The 19,735-nt window shown below is 37.0% G+C and overlaps 1 protein-coding gene across 2 annotated transcripts in view; it reads right to left on the bottom strand.

The window, feature by feature from the left end:
- The window catches only part of ATVPS33 (Sec1/munc18-like (SM) proteins superfamily), a 457,978-nt gene that overhangs the window by 83,509 nt on the left and 354,734 nt on the right, over positions 1 to 19,735 (bottom strand). Inside the window, exons 21-22 of one of the 2 annotated variants that reach the window (XR_016263097.1) lie at positions 3,502 to 6,181; positions 3,063 to 3,159 (exon numbers count right to left, since the gene is read on the bottom strand). Coding sequence is in view for 1 of the 2 variants with exons in the window: in XM_089441389.1 (XP_089297515.1) it covers positions 3,063 to 3,159 (97 nt within the window). In the remaining variant the exon portion in view is untranslated. The remainder of the gene's footprint in view (positions 1 to 3,062; positions 3,160 to 3,501; positions 6,182 to 19,735) is intronic. The other variant, XM_089441389.1, reaches the window with a different exon arrangement.

The raw sequence follows: 19,735 nt of genomic DNA, 5'->3' as shown, positions 1-19,735 counted from the left end.
ATTCAGATATTTCTCCTGCATAATAATAAACCCTCAGAGCTGTTGCACCGATTTTCCCGCATTGGGTTTTTCTGAGGACTATTGTGTCCAAAAATAAGTGTGTCCTATTTATCTTGTTCTTTGCTCTATTTTATGTTTCATGAGATCAAATATTTAATTAGTGTAGGTTGTAGAAGTAATATGCTTCAGTATTCAGAAGAATAACTTGACAAATGTAATTTAAAAATCAAGTAGGTGAAGTAGATTCAGATTTGTTGCAGTGGGGGTTCCTTCAGAGTGTAGGAATTTTCACATGTTGTAGGTGATGAAAATAGAAGAAAGGTCAACAAAAATAGACTTTTGGGAGAGGATGTTCATAATAACACCATTCTAGAGGGCAGTGCCAAGGAGGAGCATCACATCAAGTGTATGGAAGAGTATTAAGCTATGTTACACGGGAACTGCTCTCGAGAGGTGGGAAACCCGTTCCAATGGTTCCCACGCTCCCGAGAGCTTTGGAACTGTATGGGAATGTTACCTTTTCAACAGGAGCTTCAATGGGAGCTTGGGAAAGTTTCGGGAGCTTTGAAGACTGTTTTTTTTGGAGTTTTGACGTTCACTAGGGTTGGGGAATACAAATCCTATAGAGAAATATACTGAATTGCCCAGAAAACATGAGCCTACGTTGAGACCTTCGCAGGAAGAAAGGCCAAAGACATCTTTAACACCGATATCCTTAAATGAGAAACTGGAGCAATCCCTTGATGGGCTAAGGAAGTGTGTGGCATATTAACGTAAGGGCGATATCTGGAATGTCAAGCTGATGAGTATTTCTTTTTTTGTTTATGTATATATATCACATAAGATTGTGTGTGCATATTGTATGTGGCAGTCAATGCTTAAACATTAGAGTTGTTTTTTCTCATAAGAATAACTAGAGAAACATGTCAGAGGACTGATAATGAGTGTGTGCATATTGTATGTGGCAGTCAACGCTTAAACATTAGAGTTGTTTTTTTCTCTTAAGAATAACTAGAGAAACATGTCAGAGAACTGATAATGTGTTTGCATATTGTATGTGGCAGTCAATGCTTAAACATTAGAGTTGTTTTTTCTCGTAAGAATAACTAGAGAAACATGTTAGAGAACTGATAATGAACTTGACATTTTATATATATAGAAGGGAGAGACTCAGAGAGAGAGACACCCAGAGAATATATTTATATAAGAGAGACTATAAATTTATTATTTATATATTTAAATTGATTTTAATATTTGAGTATATTGAATCAATATTAATTTTGATTATTATATAAATTATATAATTAAAAAAATATTTTTAATTTTTTTAATTATATAATATTATCACTCCCAACTAGCCGCTTCCTGTAAATTTTGGGGAAACCTCTAGCCGTTCCGTAAACCCGTACCCAAGTTCCGAACGTTCCTACGTTCCAGAAACTCATGCAACATAGGTATTAAGCTAGGGATGTGAAAGTCTAATCTAGATTACAATGGGTAAAGGATGAGCCCTCCAAATAATGACTTGACTTTCACAAAAGAAAGAACGAGCTACAAGGGATTAATGGATTGAAGCAGTTAGATGCCGTATGAATTGAAGACCTAGCTGAAATTAAGGAAATGTTTGGGATTCATTTCCTGAATATTTACACAAAGTATGCTATTACATACCAAGTAGCTGCTGCTACTCAGAATGATTGCAGAAAGGTGGTACCCTCTAAGGTGTGGAGTATAAGAGGAGCGTGTCAGGTGCTGATTTGATAGAAGGAAGATCTCTAACAAGCAATGAACCAAATTAAACACAGAAAATCACTAGGCATGGACAGACTCCTTTGCCAGTTATTTAAAGAAGTATGGCTCGTTGTGCAATAATAACACATAAACTGTATGCTTCTTATCTATCCATTCATTCATCTTTATCTTCTTATTTGATTATTTCACTCTGAAATCTCTGATCTCTTATTTTAAATCTGGTTATTGAACTGTGCCTTACTTTCATCTGGTTATTTGTATGAAGCTAGGCTGTATGCTTCTTTCTCGATTCAAGAAATTGCAGGTGAAAATATTTAAAGGGACGTAGACATATTCTACATGAGCAAAGTCATCATCCTAACATAAAAATATCCTGAAATGTTTGATATTCTACCTAACCGAATGGAAAAGCAAAGGAACACTACACTCACAAAAGCCACTAAAAGAAATAGCATCCCCTTTCTATAGATGCAAACATATAAAGGTATTTCAAGGAGATAAAGAGATTGAAGGCAAAATTCTGAGAGAAGACATACTCAAATTTGGTTGAGCTTGTCTCCAAATCCCAATCATACAAAGTTTCCCTATTGTAACTATAGTGGACCAACAGAGAAATAGTAGAGGTAAATGAAAAATCAGACATGAGAAGCACAAGATTCTTCAAATTTCAATTCAAGAAAGAGGAAAAGTATGTCAGAGATAAGGTAGACAGTTAAGGTTATCTGTACGACTAGTTAATGCTAATGCTTATTTCTTTATTGATTGAATCATAGGTTTGTTTTTATATTGTATTAGCCTAAAATTCACTAAAATATGCATAGCTCATGATATATCTACTCAAAGATGTTACAATCTACTTGGTAATGTGTTGGTGCTGGACAATAATATCAATCCATGCTACACAAGGGAATAACTGAAAGTGTGAGCTAAGTTAGAACCTCAGCAAGGATGAAAGTCTACATGATGCATTTAAAAATACCAGATTATGATAAATCCAGTATTGGTACTCACATCAACCACTATCGTCCATGGATCACATCAAGATAATATGATACAGGCTCCATGTTAGTATACAAAATTCTAGATGAAGAAATATTAAATGAAAAGCTTTATTACCAATCGAACATCCAAGAGTAATAGTTAGGAAGTAAATCACCAAGGCCAACTTACCACAAAATTCACTAACATGAGAAAACCCATAACTTTTAGCTGTACTACCACATTTGTAATAACTTAGCATCAACCTTGCATATGGTTTATAGCAACTAGAAAGAGAAAATTGATCCTCACAACTACTTGTTTAATCATACCTGGGCACTGAGAAAGCGAAGTGCAGATATTTCTGCAAATGTAACGCCACCAATAAAAACAACCAAGACAAGTAAACGTCGTCCATCTGTGACTCCACTGTTCCAATAAGAACATTTTATCAAATGGATGTTGCAAACAAAATGAGACAATATTATTTTGATGTCCACAAGTGACCAAAATAGGTCCAAGTCTAGCTTCATTTCTAAATGACCTCAAAGCATCACTTCATTTCCAATAAAATTAAAATAAACTATGTAATAATACCTTGTTTCAGGCCAGATAGGTTCATTAGGAAGTACTTAGATAGCAGAAAAATAATTGTAATAGTAGTGCAAAGCCAATTACTTGCATTCAGAAATAAAAAGGGTATTGAAAATGAAAACAATTTTTCAAACTTTGTTGTAACAATAAATAAATATATGAAGTATGTGTATATACCACTTGTTGTCACTCAAATTGTACAGGCACGGTGCAACAATGACTCAAGGCGGGGGTTGTCACTCTGATCCCCGCCCACTCTGTTCTAGCTATCTCCCAACAACAGGCTATGGGGGGTAGTCCTTATGGAATGAGAGGATGCAAGACTTATTGGAAAGCAACAAGTCCTAGAGACATGATTGAATGGCCTAGCCACTTGGTTGATTTAAGAAGTTTTAAGGATTAGATTAGATTAATATATGAGACCAGTGCCTTAATGAGTCAATTACTTGTTTGTATCGATTAAGCACCAAATGACTAGATGAACAATCGTTGCTTATGAGATGCTCAACTATCCTATATGAAGTGCAAGTCCTACAATCTAGGTGAGATGCAAAAAATCTTGGTTTATTTTAGTTAAATGCCTAACTAGGCGTATCCCTTAATCCCTAGCTATTTTGAGGCTAGTCTCTAAAGCAGTGTTGCAGTATTCGAGATAAAATCAAAATCGCAGTTTTTAAAATCCAACAATAATATTGCCCGATAAATACAAACTTTTTTTCCCAGCGATTTTTTGGAAAAAATCGCGATAAAATAAATAAATAAAAATAAAATAAATAAATAAAATAAAATAAAAATAAAAATAAAAAATAAAAAATTATGAGGAGGAGGTGACACAACCTACCCAAGCTACCCCTGTCACCAATTGAGGATGTGGTCTACCTCCTGTAGCTCCTAGTTCTTCAACTTCTAGAGCACAGCAGAGTCCACTGCCAACCCCACCGACATCTACATCTAGAGGGGCAGAGGAAATCAGTAGAATTAGACTTTAGTTATTTGGTTCATTTCATTGTATATGAAATTATGACTCATGATATGAGATACATTATTATATTTTTTGTTGATATTTTGAGGCTGAATTGGGACTCAGGAGTTAGGACTTACTATTTAGGACATGATTCACTGTTATGTGTGATGTAACACTAGAAATGATATTACACATCTTATATATTAGTTCTTTTATCATATTTATGTGTCAATGTACTTATTTTATGTTGTAGATGCTTTAGATATTAAAAAAATTGAAAAAAGATTAATATTTTTTTATTTTATGATTTTTTCCCGATTTTTACGATTTTTTCCGATTTTTTCCCCTTGTCGATAATATCCTGATAACGATTACTGCAACATTGCTCTAAAGTAGGTTGTAGAAATAAGTCAAGGCAAAGCAAGCAAAGGCTTGGTTAATGGTACCTCTCCTTGAAATCTAACTACCCGACGCCTTTGGCACTGCAAAGACAATGGCTTTGAAGACTGCAAGGTCACCGTGTTAACCACTAGAGAGGGTCTATCCTTCACAAGCTACAAGATGAAGGGTGTTCCTATCTTTCTATCAACCAAGCTTAGGCTTGGAGGTTAATTAATTAATGCAAGACTTCCTAGGATGCAAGTGCAAAGTGATTGAGTGCTCTTGAGTTAAGATTGTTTATGACCTTAAGTACTTAGTTACAAGTGATCTTGAATTATGACAAAGAGTACTTAAGAATAAATAAGAGACAATCTTCAACCACAAGAGAGTGCTCAATTTCAATAGTGCTCAAAAGATGTATCAATATAACCAAGAGATAATTGCCCAAGTACGAAATGAAAATAAGAGAGATGCTCTTAAGAGTAATTCACCAATATGTCGAAGATAGGTTACCATCCACAATAGATATTAAATTTAACCATGAACAATAGATCAATCACAATAATGGCAATACGAAAACTTAGAGCACTTATCCACGATATTTACTTAGAACGATTAGCCAATGATTCTTGTAAGATGCCAATGACAATTATTCGAGAGAGAGACAATTAGATTATCAATGTTCTCAATTAGCAATTCCTCAAGTTATGTCAACAAGATATCAAGATTCAAAATGCCAATTAGGACAATTAGATATTCAATGTTAATTTCCAATATGCTGAAATCACTTATCACTTATGATCACCAACTTAAACAGTACCAATCATTCAAAGACAGATTTAATTCTTGAGATTGATTTGTGCTTATGTGAGTGATTTACTTAGTGCACAATTATGACCTTTAGGATTATAACACTCACAAGAAACCAATGTATTAGTATCCTTAGGAAATATCACCAATTTATCAATCTCTTGACTCAATTCAGTGTAGACAATGTATGCAATGTAATGAATCCTTTCCACAATATAGCATTAACCAATTCAAGAACCCTTATGCAAGTTATGTCCAACTAACATCAAATGAACATGAGTAAAATTGTACGACAGCAGTAAGTTAATTTCAATTAGAGCACTTTAGAATGCAAGGGAAAAGAGGATTGCAGCTAGGGTTTGGAGGCCAAAATAGGCCAACGGCTCACCCAAATGGCTAAGGAAGGTTGCGGCTAGGGTAAATAAGGGCTAGACTAGGCCTAGAAGGCCTAAAAAATTCTCAGACCCTTGCAAAAAATTTAATTTTGCTTCAGAACTTCAAAATTTGCCAAAAAATGCCCAGAAAATGCCACAAAGGGCTAGCAGCTTCCTCTTCTACTTGAGTGTTGAGCTTGGAGGGAAGTTGGAGACCAAATCTTGCCTTCCTAGGCCTTGATCTGCCTCTACAAACTCCAACGAATTTTTCCAAGGGGTAGAAACTCTTGAAACCCTTCCAAAATTCTGAATTTGGCTTGAAAATCACCTGCACAAATGAAAATAAAATTTTACCAAACAACCCCAATATATACAAAATTGAAAATAAACCCCAGTCGTTGCAAAACAAGGGTTAGAAAATTATTTACAAAGTTTGCATACAAAATATTCACAAATATACAATGCTTGTACAAAAAAATATTTTTTTGAGAAAATAAATTTTGAATAATGGTAATGGATCAATGTATTTTTCGAAAGTTAGAATATCGGCCACACTTTTAGCGAAGTAAGAACACCATATAAAAATTCCCAAAGCCCAAACAAGCTCGGCCATTTTCCACAGCCTGTGAACTTGGAGTCCAAGGGCTAATGTACATGCAGATCTCTATATTTTTTCTCAAACCAATTCATTAGATTAAATGATGAATTGGATCACCTAAGATAAATCCAAAATTTACCAACAGAATGTTGCTATCATCGAAAAATGAAATAACAATTTATATAACAATCAAGCACAATATAGTATTAGCACATAACTATCATGTACCACAGATCAATGGAACAAGAACACCAAGAACTGTACCCCAAAGTCTTTTTATTATGATATCAAATGTTCCCAGCAGAACAATGGCTCAATACCAATGTTACAAATTTGCATTATCCAGAGATAGCCCAGAACCAGAATCATTGTGACTTGAGAAACAAAATGGCTTATATTTATAGAGAAATCCCTCCAAGTGGAAAATAACGGCTAGTTGAGTTGATTCTTGTCAAAATAATCTTGACCATCAATAAATACTTGATCATTTTTTAATCTCCACAGTCGAATATTTTTATTTTGAGGAAAATTCGAAATTTACTTAAAATCCACTTTTAATTAATCTAAAAAATATTTTTGATTAACTTCCTCAAAAAATTGACTTTGACTTAACCACCAAGGTCCAAGGGGTTAATTTTTCTTAAAATATCCATTTTTGCCTTGGACGAGGGCCTCCAAATATTAATTTTGCTTTGACCCACGAATTTTCCATTTAGAGAAGCATTAATTTCCCTGAAATTAATTTTGACTCTAAATTAATTATTTTCTGGCTTAGGATTTAATTTTACTTTTCCAGAAAAATTTATTAATTGACATTAGAGGGTGTTGACCACTACCTGTCAACGACCCATAGCAGTACACCCCCTTTTTTGCAAAAGGGATAGCGCCTGATCGATGTGTTCCTGCCATCCAGCTATCATCGTCAGCCTAAGGATCATCTTATAATGTAAACCTAGTCTGCATGTGTATAATGTAAATAATCTCAGCAGATCCGTGTCATGTATGTAATCACCTAGGTAAACCTAGTTTTCTGGTAACGATCTACATTCCGGGAGGTTTTTTGTCTCACCGATCCATTCTCGGATGGTCGGCAGAGTTTTCCTTCAGCCTACCCCAAAGCCGGAATGGATTTCGTCACTGGAATCTTAGGGGAGTCCTAGTGTTCTAGATCGAGTCTGTGTAAAAGTGATTTGGGAATAATCCTAACTATTTGGTTAGGTTATTTTATTACAAATTGCTTGATCTGCTAGATTATATTTGTGTCGTAGAACTGGGTAGTCTGTGAGGGTCTTTTGCAAATGGGTTTTCCCCCTTGAGATGTAAAAAATGTAAAAATCATGATGTAAAGTGTCTTGAGGGTTAGAAAAATAATTTATCCCCTCATAGGTCCTAGGTCCTAGGTAAATTTAAATTTTCCAGAGGTAAAATTCATGGATCCTTTAAAAAATTAAATCTTAACATGTCCAGAGACTAAGGTTACTTGATTATTTTGCTAAATTTTATGCCTTGGGTCCCTGGGGTTAAGTCAAAGTCAAAATTTTGAGGAAATAAATGCAAAATTTTAATTTTTGAATTTATTAAAATGCATTTAATTGAAAAATTCGAAATTTCCTCAATATTTAAAATTTCGACATATGGGATTAAAAGAAATTTTGATCCTCATCAACGGTCAAGATCACTTTGACAAGGATCACTCGAACTAGCCGTTGGAGGATTTATCTTTAAATAGGAGGTCATTTGTCAGTCAGTGTCATCCGATCTTTTGATCGTGTACTAAGCGAAAAGCTCTCTTGTAATCTTTTTATGAGCAATAAAGAAAGACTTTGGGGTTAATTTCTACTGGTGTTACTCTTCATGGAAATGCTGTAAGATGTATTATGTTCGTGCGTAATTTATTTTTGCCATTAATGATAGCTTCTGAAAAGCGATTTGAATACAAGTATCTTGCTCAATCGCTGGGGTTTGAATGATAATTTAAGTTTTGAATATAATAGAAGATATCTCTATTAGATCTGAATTTTATTATTGTTTTCTCGCTCTATGTTGACGACTGAATTGAGTTTTGCAGGAAATCCTTAATTATTAGATCATCGGGTGTTCGGGGAAGTTCTCGACTAAACGAGTCAGCTCCCGATCTGCGTTTTCTGAAGAGCCCAGTTGAAATTTGATCTCCGGCTTATCATAAGATATTTTTATGGGTGATGCATGAAGGGTTTCAAGCTTAGTACCTCCTCTAAAATTCAAAAAAAATATTTTTTATGTGTTAAATCGTCAGATTTGGGAGCGGAGTCAGACTCATACTCCCTAGATCTGATAGATCTTCCATTTATGTACATAGATCTGTAATTAATTTTAGTTTTTTGACTTGGGTTTTTCAGGGTTTCAGTGTTTTTTGGGTCATTGTGTATATCGTTTGGGTTTTTTTTTGTTGCATTGTAGTTGTAGATCTGAAGCAGAAATCTGTGCAAATCTAGATCTAGGCCCTGGAGGGTAAGATCTGGATATCGGGGGTTCATTAGAATTGTTTTCCAAGAATATTTATCAGTGTTTCGCAATCCAGTGGTTTAAATTCAAAATTCTTAAATCTGGAAAGAATTTTAAATTTTTTTAGGGTTTGACTAGTGATTTTTAAGCTGAAGTATTTTCGATTTTTCTGGGAAAGCCTGTCTAATCCGCTACTACCTGCATTGCAGCTAAACCCTTAATCCACGCAGCTCTCTTTCTTCAATTGTCAGCCTGCCATCGCAGTCCTCTCCTCTCCCTACCATTGCCACTGCAGACCCTCTCCTCGCTGTTGTGGTGTATGCACCCTCAATCCGTTGCTTGCTCCTCCTTCCTCACACAGCTACCCATCGTTTAACTCCTTTTCCCTGCGGCCTCCCCCACGCATCCTTGCCCGCCTGCGTGCTACCTGGTCTGAGCCTCCTCATCCCTCACCATTGCCACACCTGACTGCAACCTTCGCAGTAGTATCCACCCTCATATCTGCAGCTCCTCATCCGATGTCTGCTCCCTCTCAAACTGTGTCTAACCCTCTCCACGTTGCCATAACCTGCAAACACAAACGAGAGGTGGTCTCAAAAACCTCTGCATTTTTCCTGATCAAACCCTCTATCTGTTGCACGGTTCTACAGGATCCACATATCCCTGCAGCAAGCAACGATCTATTCTGCAGTGTATTACCCTTCTTGTTGCTCATTGCTCGTCGTTTCTCCCTTGCCCTCGATGAAACCCTCACGCAATCCGTCCATCCTCTCCTTGTCTGTAGTCATATCTGTCTCCCACGCAGCCATATATCCGCTTTTCCCTTGCCCTCCTCACATGGTCTTCGTAACCTTCAAACCCTGCCCACGCTTCTGCCTGCTCCATCGCTCATCCCCACCAGCGTGCTACCATCCCTCATCGTTGTCCATCTCCCTCACACTGCTACTGTCAACCCTTCTTTGCACACCTGCACACAACAGCCAAACGATTTCTTTTTCGATTTTCATTTTTTTGTCCAATGTTAGGTTCTTAGGTTGTCTCTTTTGAATTCGATTTGTTTGGGGTTTTGGTCAGATACATACTTGAGGTTTATGATTTTAGTTGTGTAATTTCCATCTTTTTGGTTTTGTTTATTTTTAGTTTAAGTTAGCTCTTCTACTAAGATTTTAGTTTAGGTTTTGTTGTTCATATTACTTAGGTTAGTTTTAAATCAAAATAGTTATATTGTTTTAGTTCTGATTTCAATTTTACCTTAAAAATAAAAATAAAAATCTAAAATTTAAATTTCTAAATTTAAAAATTATGAACATTAAAAAAAGTTTTAAAAATTTAAAAAAATACTAAAAAATTTAAAATTTAAAAAATATCTAAAAACATTTAAAAATCTTAAAAAAAATTCTAAAAATTTTGAAAATTCTGAAAATTTTGAATTTTGTGATTAAGGATTTAAATTAAAGGGTTTTTCACTTAAATGTCAAAAATTTTAATGTGGTCTATAGCCCACTAAAATTTCGATTTTTGACCCGTTGATTAATTTTAAATTCCTTGGTGTCTCTGATGTTAAACACTAAATCTTAAATTCTCTTATAGTATAGCACGATAAATCATATTCACTGTTCTAGATCTTGTCATTAACAGTGATCATTTTTAAATCTGGAATATTTTGCATGATACAGTGTTGGCCATTTATATTTATGATTGTCACTTCTTGTCACATATTGAAAATCGTTCTGGATAGCTTGTTTTATTTATGTTTAATTCAAATATTGAAGGCACTAGTCTATAATTGTTTCTATCTTGTGGTTGTGTCTTGTCTACATTGGCATTTAATCTATCAATCTGATTTAATCGTTTAAATTCATCAAGTTGTCCGTCATTAAAATCTCCTAGAGTTTGTTTTTCACAGGCTATCCTCATCCATTTACCTAGGGACTAACCCCCTTGACTTGTCTAGGAGAGAGTCTAAACAGAGTGAGTAAGGATTTAAGAGTGACAACCCTTACTCTGAGCGTTATTGCGCTACCTAGACACTCTGTGTGACAACATTTTTTGGCGCCGCTACTAGGGACCGATTTATTGAGCCTGGGCTTTACGACATTCATCATTCATCTTTCATCTTTCTATCATTCATTTTAGCCAGCAATGCCAACAATTTTTGGCGCTGTTGCCGGGTATCATTTTATTCTCAGCGTTTCAACGACATTTCCTCATTGTTTTTTATCATCTCATCTTTTCCGCCATTCATTAGCCTGTCAAGCGGCACAACTTTTCCTGGCGTCGTTTGATCTTTTCATTGCCCTATCTTTCGTCATCTCGTTAATTGTTTCATCTGCAGCTTTAACACTTGGACATCTCGGTTCGTTTCTTGTTTGGGTAGCAACTCCATTTCTTTTTTCATTTATTTTTTCTCAGACAAGAAGCCCTCCCTTATATCCGGTTGTTTGTTGCCTTTTGGATCCTAGAGTTAGATTCATGTTCAATTGGCAACTCCATTTTTTTTCATTTCTACAAGAATTTCTACTAGAAGCTCCCTTCTTGTGGATCTCTTGTTTTTTCTTGACTAGAGGTCTCTCTCTATCATCCATTTGGTCCCTCATTATTCATCATGGATTATTCTTTTACCCCATGTCATTTTACTAATGTTCTCCATGATATTCTAGAAGTGGCCATTCATAAATTTTCTTTGTTCTCGGGTGGTGATTCAGACGCTGTTAGAAAGCATTTATGCAGGTTTACTTGTATAATGCTCATATATTGTAGTTCTCCCCAGTATGATCATGAAGATGTCAAAATGCATCTATTTGCCTTTTCTTTAGAAGGTGATGCTTTGAATTGGTTTAATAATTGTCCTGAAGATTCTTTCCCTTCTTTACAAGACATCGTCAATGCTTTAAAAGATAGATATGGTTATCAAGATAGCTCGCCTTGTGCCCCTAAAATTATGCAACAGAATGAAAGTGATCTTGTGAATGGTCGAGCTGTCAATGAAAGATTTCAGGACAATTCTCCATATCAGAATGTGCCATCCACCTGTATTATTGCAAATCAAATCCATGATAGTGGAAAAGCGGGAACAAGTTACCAAATCAGTGTCGACAATGAAAGGGAAGATGAGAAGCAAATTATAGAAGAACTAATGCGGCTGGTAAAAAATATGGAGCTTAATCAAGAAAAATTTGTAACTGATTACGTCAAGGATATGAGAACTTTATACACCCACTTGGACAAGCGAGACAAGGAGATGGAAACCATGAAAGACAGGGAAATTAATTCTATGCAAAACAAGTTATTAACTATGGATGAACAAATGACCATCATGACATTCTATTATAATAATCAATTGGCTACCATGCAAGCAAATCATAAGAAAGAGATAAACCATATGCAAAATTGTTTCATGGGCATGGAAGCAAAGAATGACAAAGCAATAAAAGATATGCAAGCTAGTCAGATATGTCTTCAGAATAAGTCATTGAGCATGGAGGAAGACTATGCCAAGGAAGTCAGTGCTATGAAGGTTGAACACTCTAGCCAGATGGATGCCATAACAATACAGGTACAGAAATTTCAACAGCAATCAGAGGATGAAAGAAACAAGGAGACGTAGACAGATCAGAAGCCTCCTTATCTGCTGCAACAAGCTCCAAATAAAATTGAAAACGATAAAAATTAGATGCAAAATGAAGAAAGACATGTCACGCATATCTTACATACTTCATTTGAGATTTTTAAAGCAGAATGTTCCACGTCATCAGTGATACAGCCTGCCACAAAGAAAAAACGCAAGAGAAAGAGAATGAGAAAGCGATTTGATAAATCAGATGGTCGTAAGCAGCTTGATTTTCAAATAGGAAAAAGTCCTAATATATGCAGGATTGGACATGTCACATCCGAGAAACAACCGACAGATTTTCTTGAAAGCAGGCAACTGCTCAGTATGCACTATATTGAACGCATCTGATGCCATGGGGCATCTTTGTATCGTATTTCTGAACTTATGCCCTGTTATTTCAGTGTTTCATTTTGTAGTTAGATTTGGTTTTCCATGTTGTTAGACTAGTTAATAAATGAAGAGCTTATATCTTTCCTGTGCTTAACGTTATATCATGATTTTTGGATGGACGCTACTTATGTTTTGTTGTGTGTTGCTTGGATGCAAATTCTGGATTCTCACATTCCTCCAGTGCAACAACGTGTCCCCAAGTGGAGCCAGATGTTGACCACTACATGCCAACAACCCATAGCAGTACACCCCCTTTTTCGCAAAAGGGATAGCGCCTGATCGACATGTTCTTGCCATCTAGCTATCATCGTCAGCATGAGGATCATCTTATAATATAAACCTAGCCTGCATGTGTATAATGTAAATAATCTCAGCAGATCCGTGTTGTGTATGTAATCACCTAGGTAAACCTAGTTTTTTGGTAACGTTCTACATTCCGTGAGGTTTTTTGTCTCACCGATCCATTCTCAGATGGTCGGCAGAGTTTTCCTTCAGCCTACCCCAAAGCCGGAATGGATTTCGTCACTGGAATATTAGGGGAGTCCTAGTGTTCTAGATCGAGTCTGTGTAAAAGTGATTTGGGAATAAGCCTAACTATTTGGTTAGGTTATTTTATTACAAATTGCTTGATTTGTTAGATTATATTTGTGTTGCAGAACAGGGTAGTCTGTGAGGGTCTTTTGCAAATGGATTTTCCCCCTTGAGATGTAAAAAATGTAAAAATCATGATGTAAAGTGTCTTGAGGGTTAGAAAAATAATTTATCCCCTCATAGGTCCTAGTTCCTAGGTAGATTTAAATTTTCCAGAGGTAAAATTCGCAGATCCTTTAAAAAATTAAATCTTAGCAAGTCCAGGGACTAGGGTTACTTGATTATTTTGCTAAAGTTTATGCCTTGGGTCCCTGGGGTTAAGTCAAAGTCAAAATTTTGAGGAAATAAATGCAAAATTTTAATTTTTGAATTTATTAAAATGCATTTAATTGAAAAATTCGAAATTTCCTCAATATTTAAAATTTTGATGGATGAGATTAAAAGAAATTTTGATCCTCATCAACAGTCGAAATCACTTTGACAAGGATCACTCGAACTAGCCGTTGGAGGATTTATCTTTAAATAGGAGGTCATTTGTCAGTGAGTGTCATCCGATCTTTTGATCGTGTACTAAGCGAAAAGCTCTCTTGTAATCTTTTTATGAGCAATAAAGAAAGACTTTGGGGTTAATTTCTGTTGGTGTTACTCTTCATGGAAACTCTGTAAGATGTATTATTTTCGTGCGTAATTTCTTTTTTGCCATTAATGATAGCTTCTGAAGAGCGATTTGAGTACATGTATCTTGCTCAGTCACTGGGGTTTGAATGATAATTTAAGTTTTGAATATAATAACAGATATCTCTATTAGATCTGAATTTTATTATTGTTTTCTCACTCCATGTTGACGGCTGAATTGAGTTTTGTAGGAAATCCTTGATTATTAGATCATCAGGCATTCGGGGAAGTTCTCGGCTAAACAAGCCAGCTCCCGATCTGCGTTTTCTTAAGAGCCCAATTTAAATTTGATCTCGGGCTTATCATAAGATATTTTTATGGGTGATGCATGAAGGGTTTCAAGCTTAGTACCTCCTCTAAAATTCAAAAAATTTTAATTTTTATGTGCTAAATCGTCAGATCTGGTTGTTGGGAGCCATAGATCATCAAATCTGGGAGTGGAGTCAAACTTATACTCCCTAGATCTAATAAATCTGTCGTTTATGTACATAGATCTGTAATTAATTTTAGTTTTCTCACTTGGGTTTTTCAGGGTTTTAGTGTTTTTTGGGTCATTGTGTATATTGTTTGGGTTTTTTTTGTTGCATTGCAGCTGCAGATCTGAAGTAGAAAGTTGTGCAGATCCAGATCTAGGCCCTGGAGGGTAAGGTCTGGATCTCAGGGGTTCATTAAAAAAATTTCTAGGAATATTTATCAGTGTTTCGAAGTCCAGTGGTTTAAATTCAAAATTCTTAAATCTAGAAAAAATTTTAAATTTTTTAGATTTCACTGGTGATTCTTAAGCTGAAGTATTTTCGATTTTTCTGGGAAAGTCTGTCTAATCTACTACCACCTGCATTGTAGCTAAACCCTTAATCCACGTAGCTCTCTTTCTTCAGCTGTCAGCCTGTGATCGCAGTCCTCTCCTCTCCCTACAGTTGCCACTGCAGACACTCTCCTCATTGTTGTGGTGTATGCACCCTCAATTCGTTGCTCGCTCCTCCTTCCTCATGCAGCTACCCATCGTTTAACTCCTTTTCCCTGCGGTCTCCCCCACGCATCCCTGCCTGCCTGCGTGCTACTTGATCCAAGCCTCCTCGTCCCTCACCATTGCCACACTTGATTGCAACCTTCGCAGTTGTATCCACCCTCATATCCACAGCTCCTCATCCGTTGTCTACTCCCTCTCAAACTGCGCCTAACCCTCTCCATGCTGCCATAACCTGCAAACACAAACGAGAAGTGGTCTCAAAAACCTCTACGTTTTTCCTTATCAAACCCTCTATCTGTTGCACGGTTCTGTGGGATCCACGTATCCTTGCAGCAAGCAACGATCTATTCTGCAGCGTATTACCCTGCTCGTTCCTCATTGCTTGTCCTTTCTCCCTTGCCCTTGGTGAAACCCTCACATGATCCATCCATCCTATCCTCGTCCGCAGTCATATCTGTCTCCCACACAGCCAAATATCCGCTTCTCCCTTGCCCTTCTCACGCAGTCTTCGTAAGCTTCAAACCCTATCCACGCTTCTACCTGCTCCATCGCTCATCCCCACCAGTATGATGTCATCCCTCATCGTTGTCCATCTCCCTCACGCTGCTGCCGTCGACCCTTCTTCGCACACCTGCACACAACAGCCAAACGATTTCCTTTTTGATTTTCATTTTTTGTCTAATGTAGTTGCCTACATTTTCGCGAGTACACCCATATTTCCATGTTTCATGCTTAAAGAAGGTTATAGGTGGAAGCTCCCAGTTCAAACTATATTGCCAAAACTTGACTAGGAAGGAAAAATCATATTGGAGCCTGAAGCAATCATAGAAACAAGAATCCAACAGCTACAGAACAAATCAATTTCAGAGTATCTCATCAAGTGGAAGAACTTACATGCTGAAGACTCAACATGGGAGGACGAGTATTTTATTCATAAGCATCCAAAACTACTCAAGCGTTGAAGACAACACTTTTTTGAAGCAGAGGGGCATGTTAGGTCCCTATAATACTACTGTAGCCCCCATATTGTTATTGTTGTGCCCCATAGAAGCCCACTATTGTTATTCATGTGCCCTTACATTATTATTGTTATGTAGGCCCTAGTTATATTGTGAACCCTTAGACTCCTATTATCTATATATACCAAGGAGGTCTTGTCATTTGAATCATCCAAGAATTATTCATTTATGTGATGTAAAAGGAGGTTGCCCCTTCGAAGAGACTTATTTTCAAATCGTTGATTTGTCTTTTCTTCTGTTTTTGTGATATGGTTGCATAACAAAGCTAGTTAGGACAACTCTCAATGGCTTTACCAATGAGTGGCATACTTTCGTCCAAATTATTTATGGGCAAGATACGCTACGTGGATGGGATCATTTGAGGAGTGACTTCACTCAGGAGGAGATGAGACTCAGCCTTACGAATGGTATTGCTAACAGCAGTAGCAAGGGACCAAAGGAGGAGGGGGATGAGGAAAATGTGGCCCTTACAGGAAAGGGAAAGGTGAAGAGAGGTTCCAATCAGGGACAAGGCTCAGGAGGAGGCAAGAGAAAGAAGAAAGATCTGTCAAAGATCAAGTGCTTCAAGTGTGGTGAGTATGGCCACTATGTCACCCAGTGTCCTCAAAGGAAGAAGGACAAGAAGGGGTAGCACGAGTAGGAAGCAACTTCGGCAGAGATTGATGAACTAACTGCTAGATACGAGAAGTTTGCGTTGATAGCAACAGTACCTCCAGGATGAGGAGAAGCTTGATACCTATATCAAGCTAGGGTAGGGTCTAATGCAACATGGGAATCGATTAGAGCAGTTCTACAGTGTTGCAACAAGATCATCACCTTTCTACAGGGGCCCAGTATTCAGTAGCAAGATTCAGTGTTAGTAGAGCTAGTTGCAGTTAGATGCTCGATAAATAGTTGTAGAGCTAGTAGCAGTAACACAATGTCAACAAATAGCAGTTAGATAGACAGTAGCAGAGATAGTTGCAATCAGATGATTGAGAAATGGTTGCATAACTAGCTGCAGTGACACAAAAAGTGAAATTGCAGTATGCATGTGCAGTTTTAGCTAGAAGATTCCCATCGCAGAACTACGTAGTCCAATTTCCAATGCAAGAACACAATGCGAGTTGTCAAGCGGGAGCAGAGAGATTTCCCATAAGGAAATCAAGACTTAGAGGGAGTCTAGTTTCAGATGGAGCAATCCTATGGAAGCTAGCACTTCAAGGACTGGGGAGATCAGACTCATTATTGCAGTAGTTGCAACAACAGTATAGAGATAGCAGTAGAGCAATAGCAGCGATAGTTTGAGTATATCTGAGTTTGTTCAATGGCATGATGGACAGTGTTCTCTTCATAATGATTTCCAATGACAGGGAGTTTGGTTAGCTTAGAGAAGTGGATAAGGTCAGTTAGACATTAGCAGTGTAGGACTCTATAGGTGTAGGAGAGTAGTATCAATGTGGTGAAGAACACCTTCCTCGCTAAGAGGGAGTGTCAGTTTTTGTAGCATTAGATAGGTGTTCTAGTCTCGATTTGTGTCTGAGAGGCTAAGGAACACAAGATCTCCAAAACCCAGAAAAGGTTTTAGGAGAAAACACCTAGAGACCTCTCAATTAAATTAATTGATCAATAATTAAAAAATGCCTAGCTTAGAAAAATCAATTAATTAAAGGGAATTAATTGAGAATGCTCTAGAGACTCACATGGATCGAGTCTAAGATGATCTTAGTCATTAATGAGGATCTAATCATGGTCGTCGAAGGTCGATGGAGAGATTATATGAGCAAGTAGATGGGATGGAGATAGACAAAAGTGAGGGGGCAAGCATCCAGGGAGTGTGAATTTCCCTGTGTACAGTGATTCAGTTAGGGAAGGAATTCGACCTAGTGGAGGACTATTAGTGATTAAGGGGGCAACAGATAATTCAAGAGGAATACTCTAGTGAGGATACCAACATTTCTAGCCCGCGGGGCTTTGGATTGACAGTGAATGTGTGCACTATTAAGGCACTCCTTGCGATAGGTCACTGGTTCAAATCCCCTGTGGGTGCTTACCTACCAAAAAAAAAAAAAAGAGTATACCAGCATTTCCAAAGGAAGTTAGCCGAAGTGTGGCAGGCAGCATCCATTTCCTAGAGAGGTTGCACAAGGGTTGCATAGAGCCTCCATTGAGGCAGTTCAATTCAGCTAAGCAGGGGGTCGATTCAGCTGCTGGAGACCAAGAAAATTTTCCAAAGGCCAAGCGAATCCATTCCAGTGACAGAGAGAGCCGGATCGAGGTAGCTTGAAGCAATTCTGGGTTGTGTGAGTTAGAGGTTGCGCAGAACCTATGTAGGGGTTTTCAAGGAGCTAATTTGAGTGGCTAGAAAGAGGTTGAATTGCTTGTGGAGAGGGAAAATTTCCCTCAAAGATTTTTGCCAATATTTTCTCAGGAGGGGTTGGCTAGTTTAGGCACCCCATTGTAATATTTTCAATTTGCTGCATAATAAAATAAACCCTCATCTGTTACACCAGTTTCTCTTCAACGTTTTTCCGGTGGCATTAGTCTAAAATAACCATGTAAATTATGTGCATGAATTTCTTAGTTCCAATTTAATTTTTCCGCAATGTATTTATTTTATTGTGTATATTGCAATTGTGAGTTTATTGATATTTGTCGTAATAAAAAATTAATTGTAGAACAGTTAGAAGATACATTTCTAATTAATTGCAATCGTGGATTTTTCACAACTATAAGGGAGTGTAATGCCAGATCATCCAGGATCGTTGTTGCTTGTAAGGCTTGTATTGCAGGTATGCCAGATATGTTAGGCTTTGATGCTATTGGGCAGAATTGAATGCTATAATCTATAAAAGTGTACGTTTCTATAGTGTGTTGATAATGACTTCCTACTAAACTGAGGATTAGATTGTCTTTCTACAGATGTCAGAATTTATGTCAGAATTGTGAATTTGAGTTTAACACACATTCATGCTTGTTATACTTGTTGCCATGTTGGTATACTGCTAGGGTTTGATTGAAGAGTTTGCAGAGATCTGACATATCTAGGTTAACTGGCATGATAATGAGGTTAAAGACTATGTCTCAAAGTTAATGTTGAACTTGTAATCTACATGACTTGTTGAAAAGTCTTAAGCAATGGTCAATCTTGATAGTGTGGTGGTTAGATGGCAAGACAACGATGATTGCAGATTGATGCAGTGACAAAGATGTTGATTTGGGGTAGCATCGGATGTGCTCTAAGCCTCAAATTTTGTAGGGAGGCTTGGGCACATGTTATTCCAAAGAACCTAGAGAGCGTTTTGAGAAATTCCACCCATAAGTGATTTTATTAAAATAATTAATATTTTTAATAGGGTTCCTAAGTCTAAACTTAGGAAAATTAAAATATTAATGGGTATTACTCTAATGAAGGGTGAAACTTATAGAAAATGCCATGGATCAAGTCAAAAAGATATGAGCCTTTGATTATATTTTAATCTAGGCCATTGATTGCCCAACAAAAAGATATAAGAAGGGACTTGAGGGTCATTTGGAAAACACACCAGGCAAATACTCAGTTG

The sequence above is a fragment of the Pinus tabuliformis genome, chromosome 9 (genome assembly GCF_031772625.1).
Source record: "Pinus tabuliformis cultivar Carrire ecotype Pingquan chromosome 9, CPIR1, whole genome shotgun sequence".
Taxonomy (NCBI): Eukaryota; Viridiplantae; Streptophyta; class Pinopsida; order Pinales; family Pinaceae; genus Pinus; species Pinus tabuliformis.
This window is presented reverse-complemented; position numbering and strand designations above follow the sequence as displayed.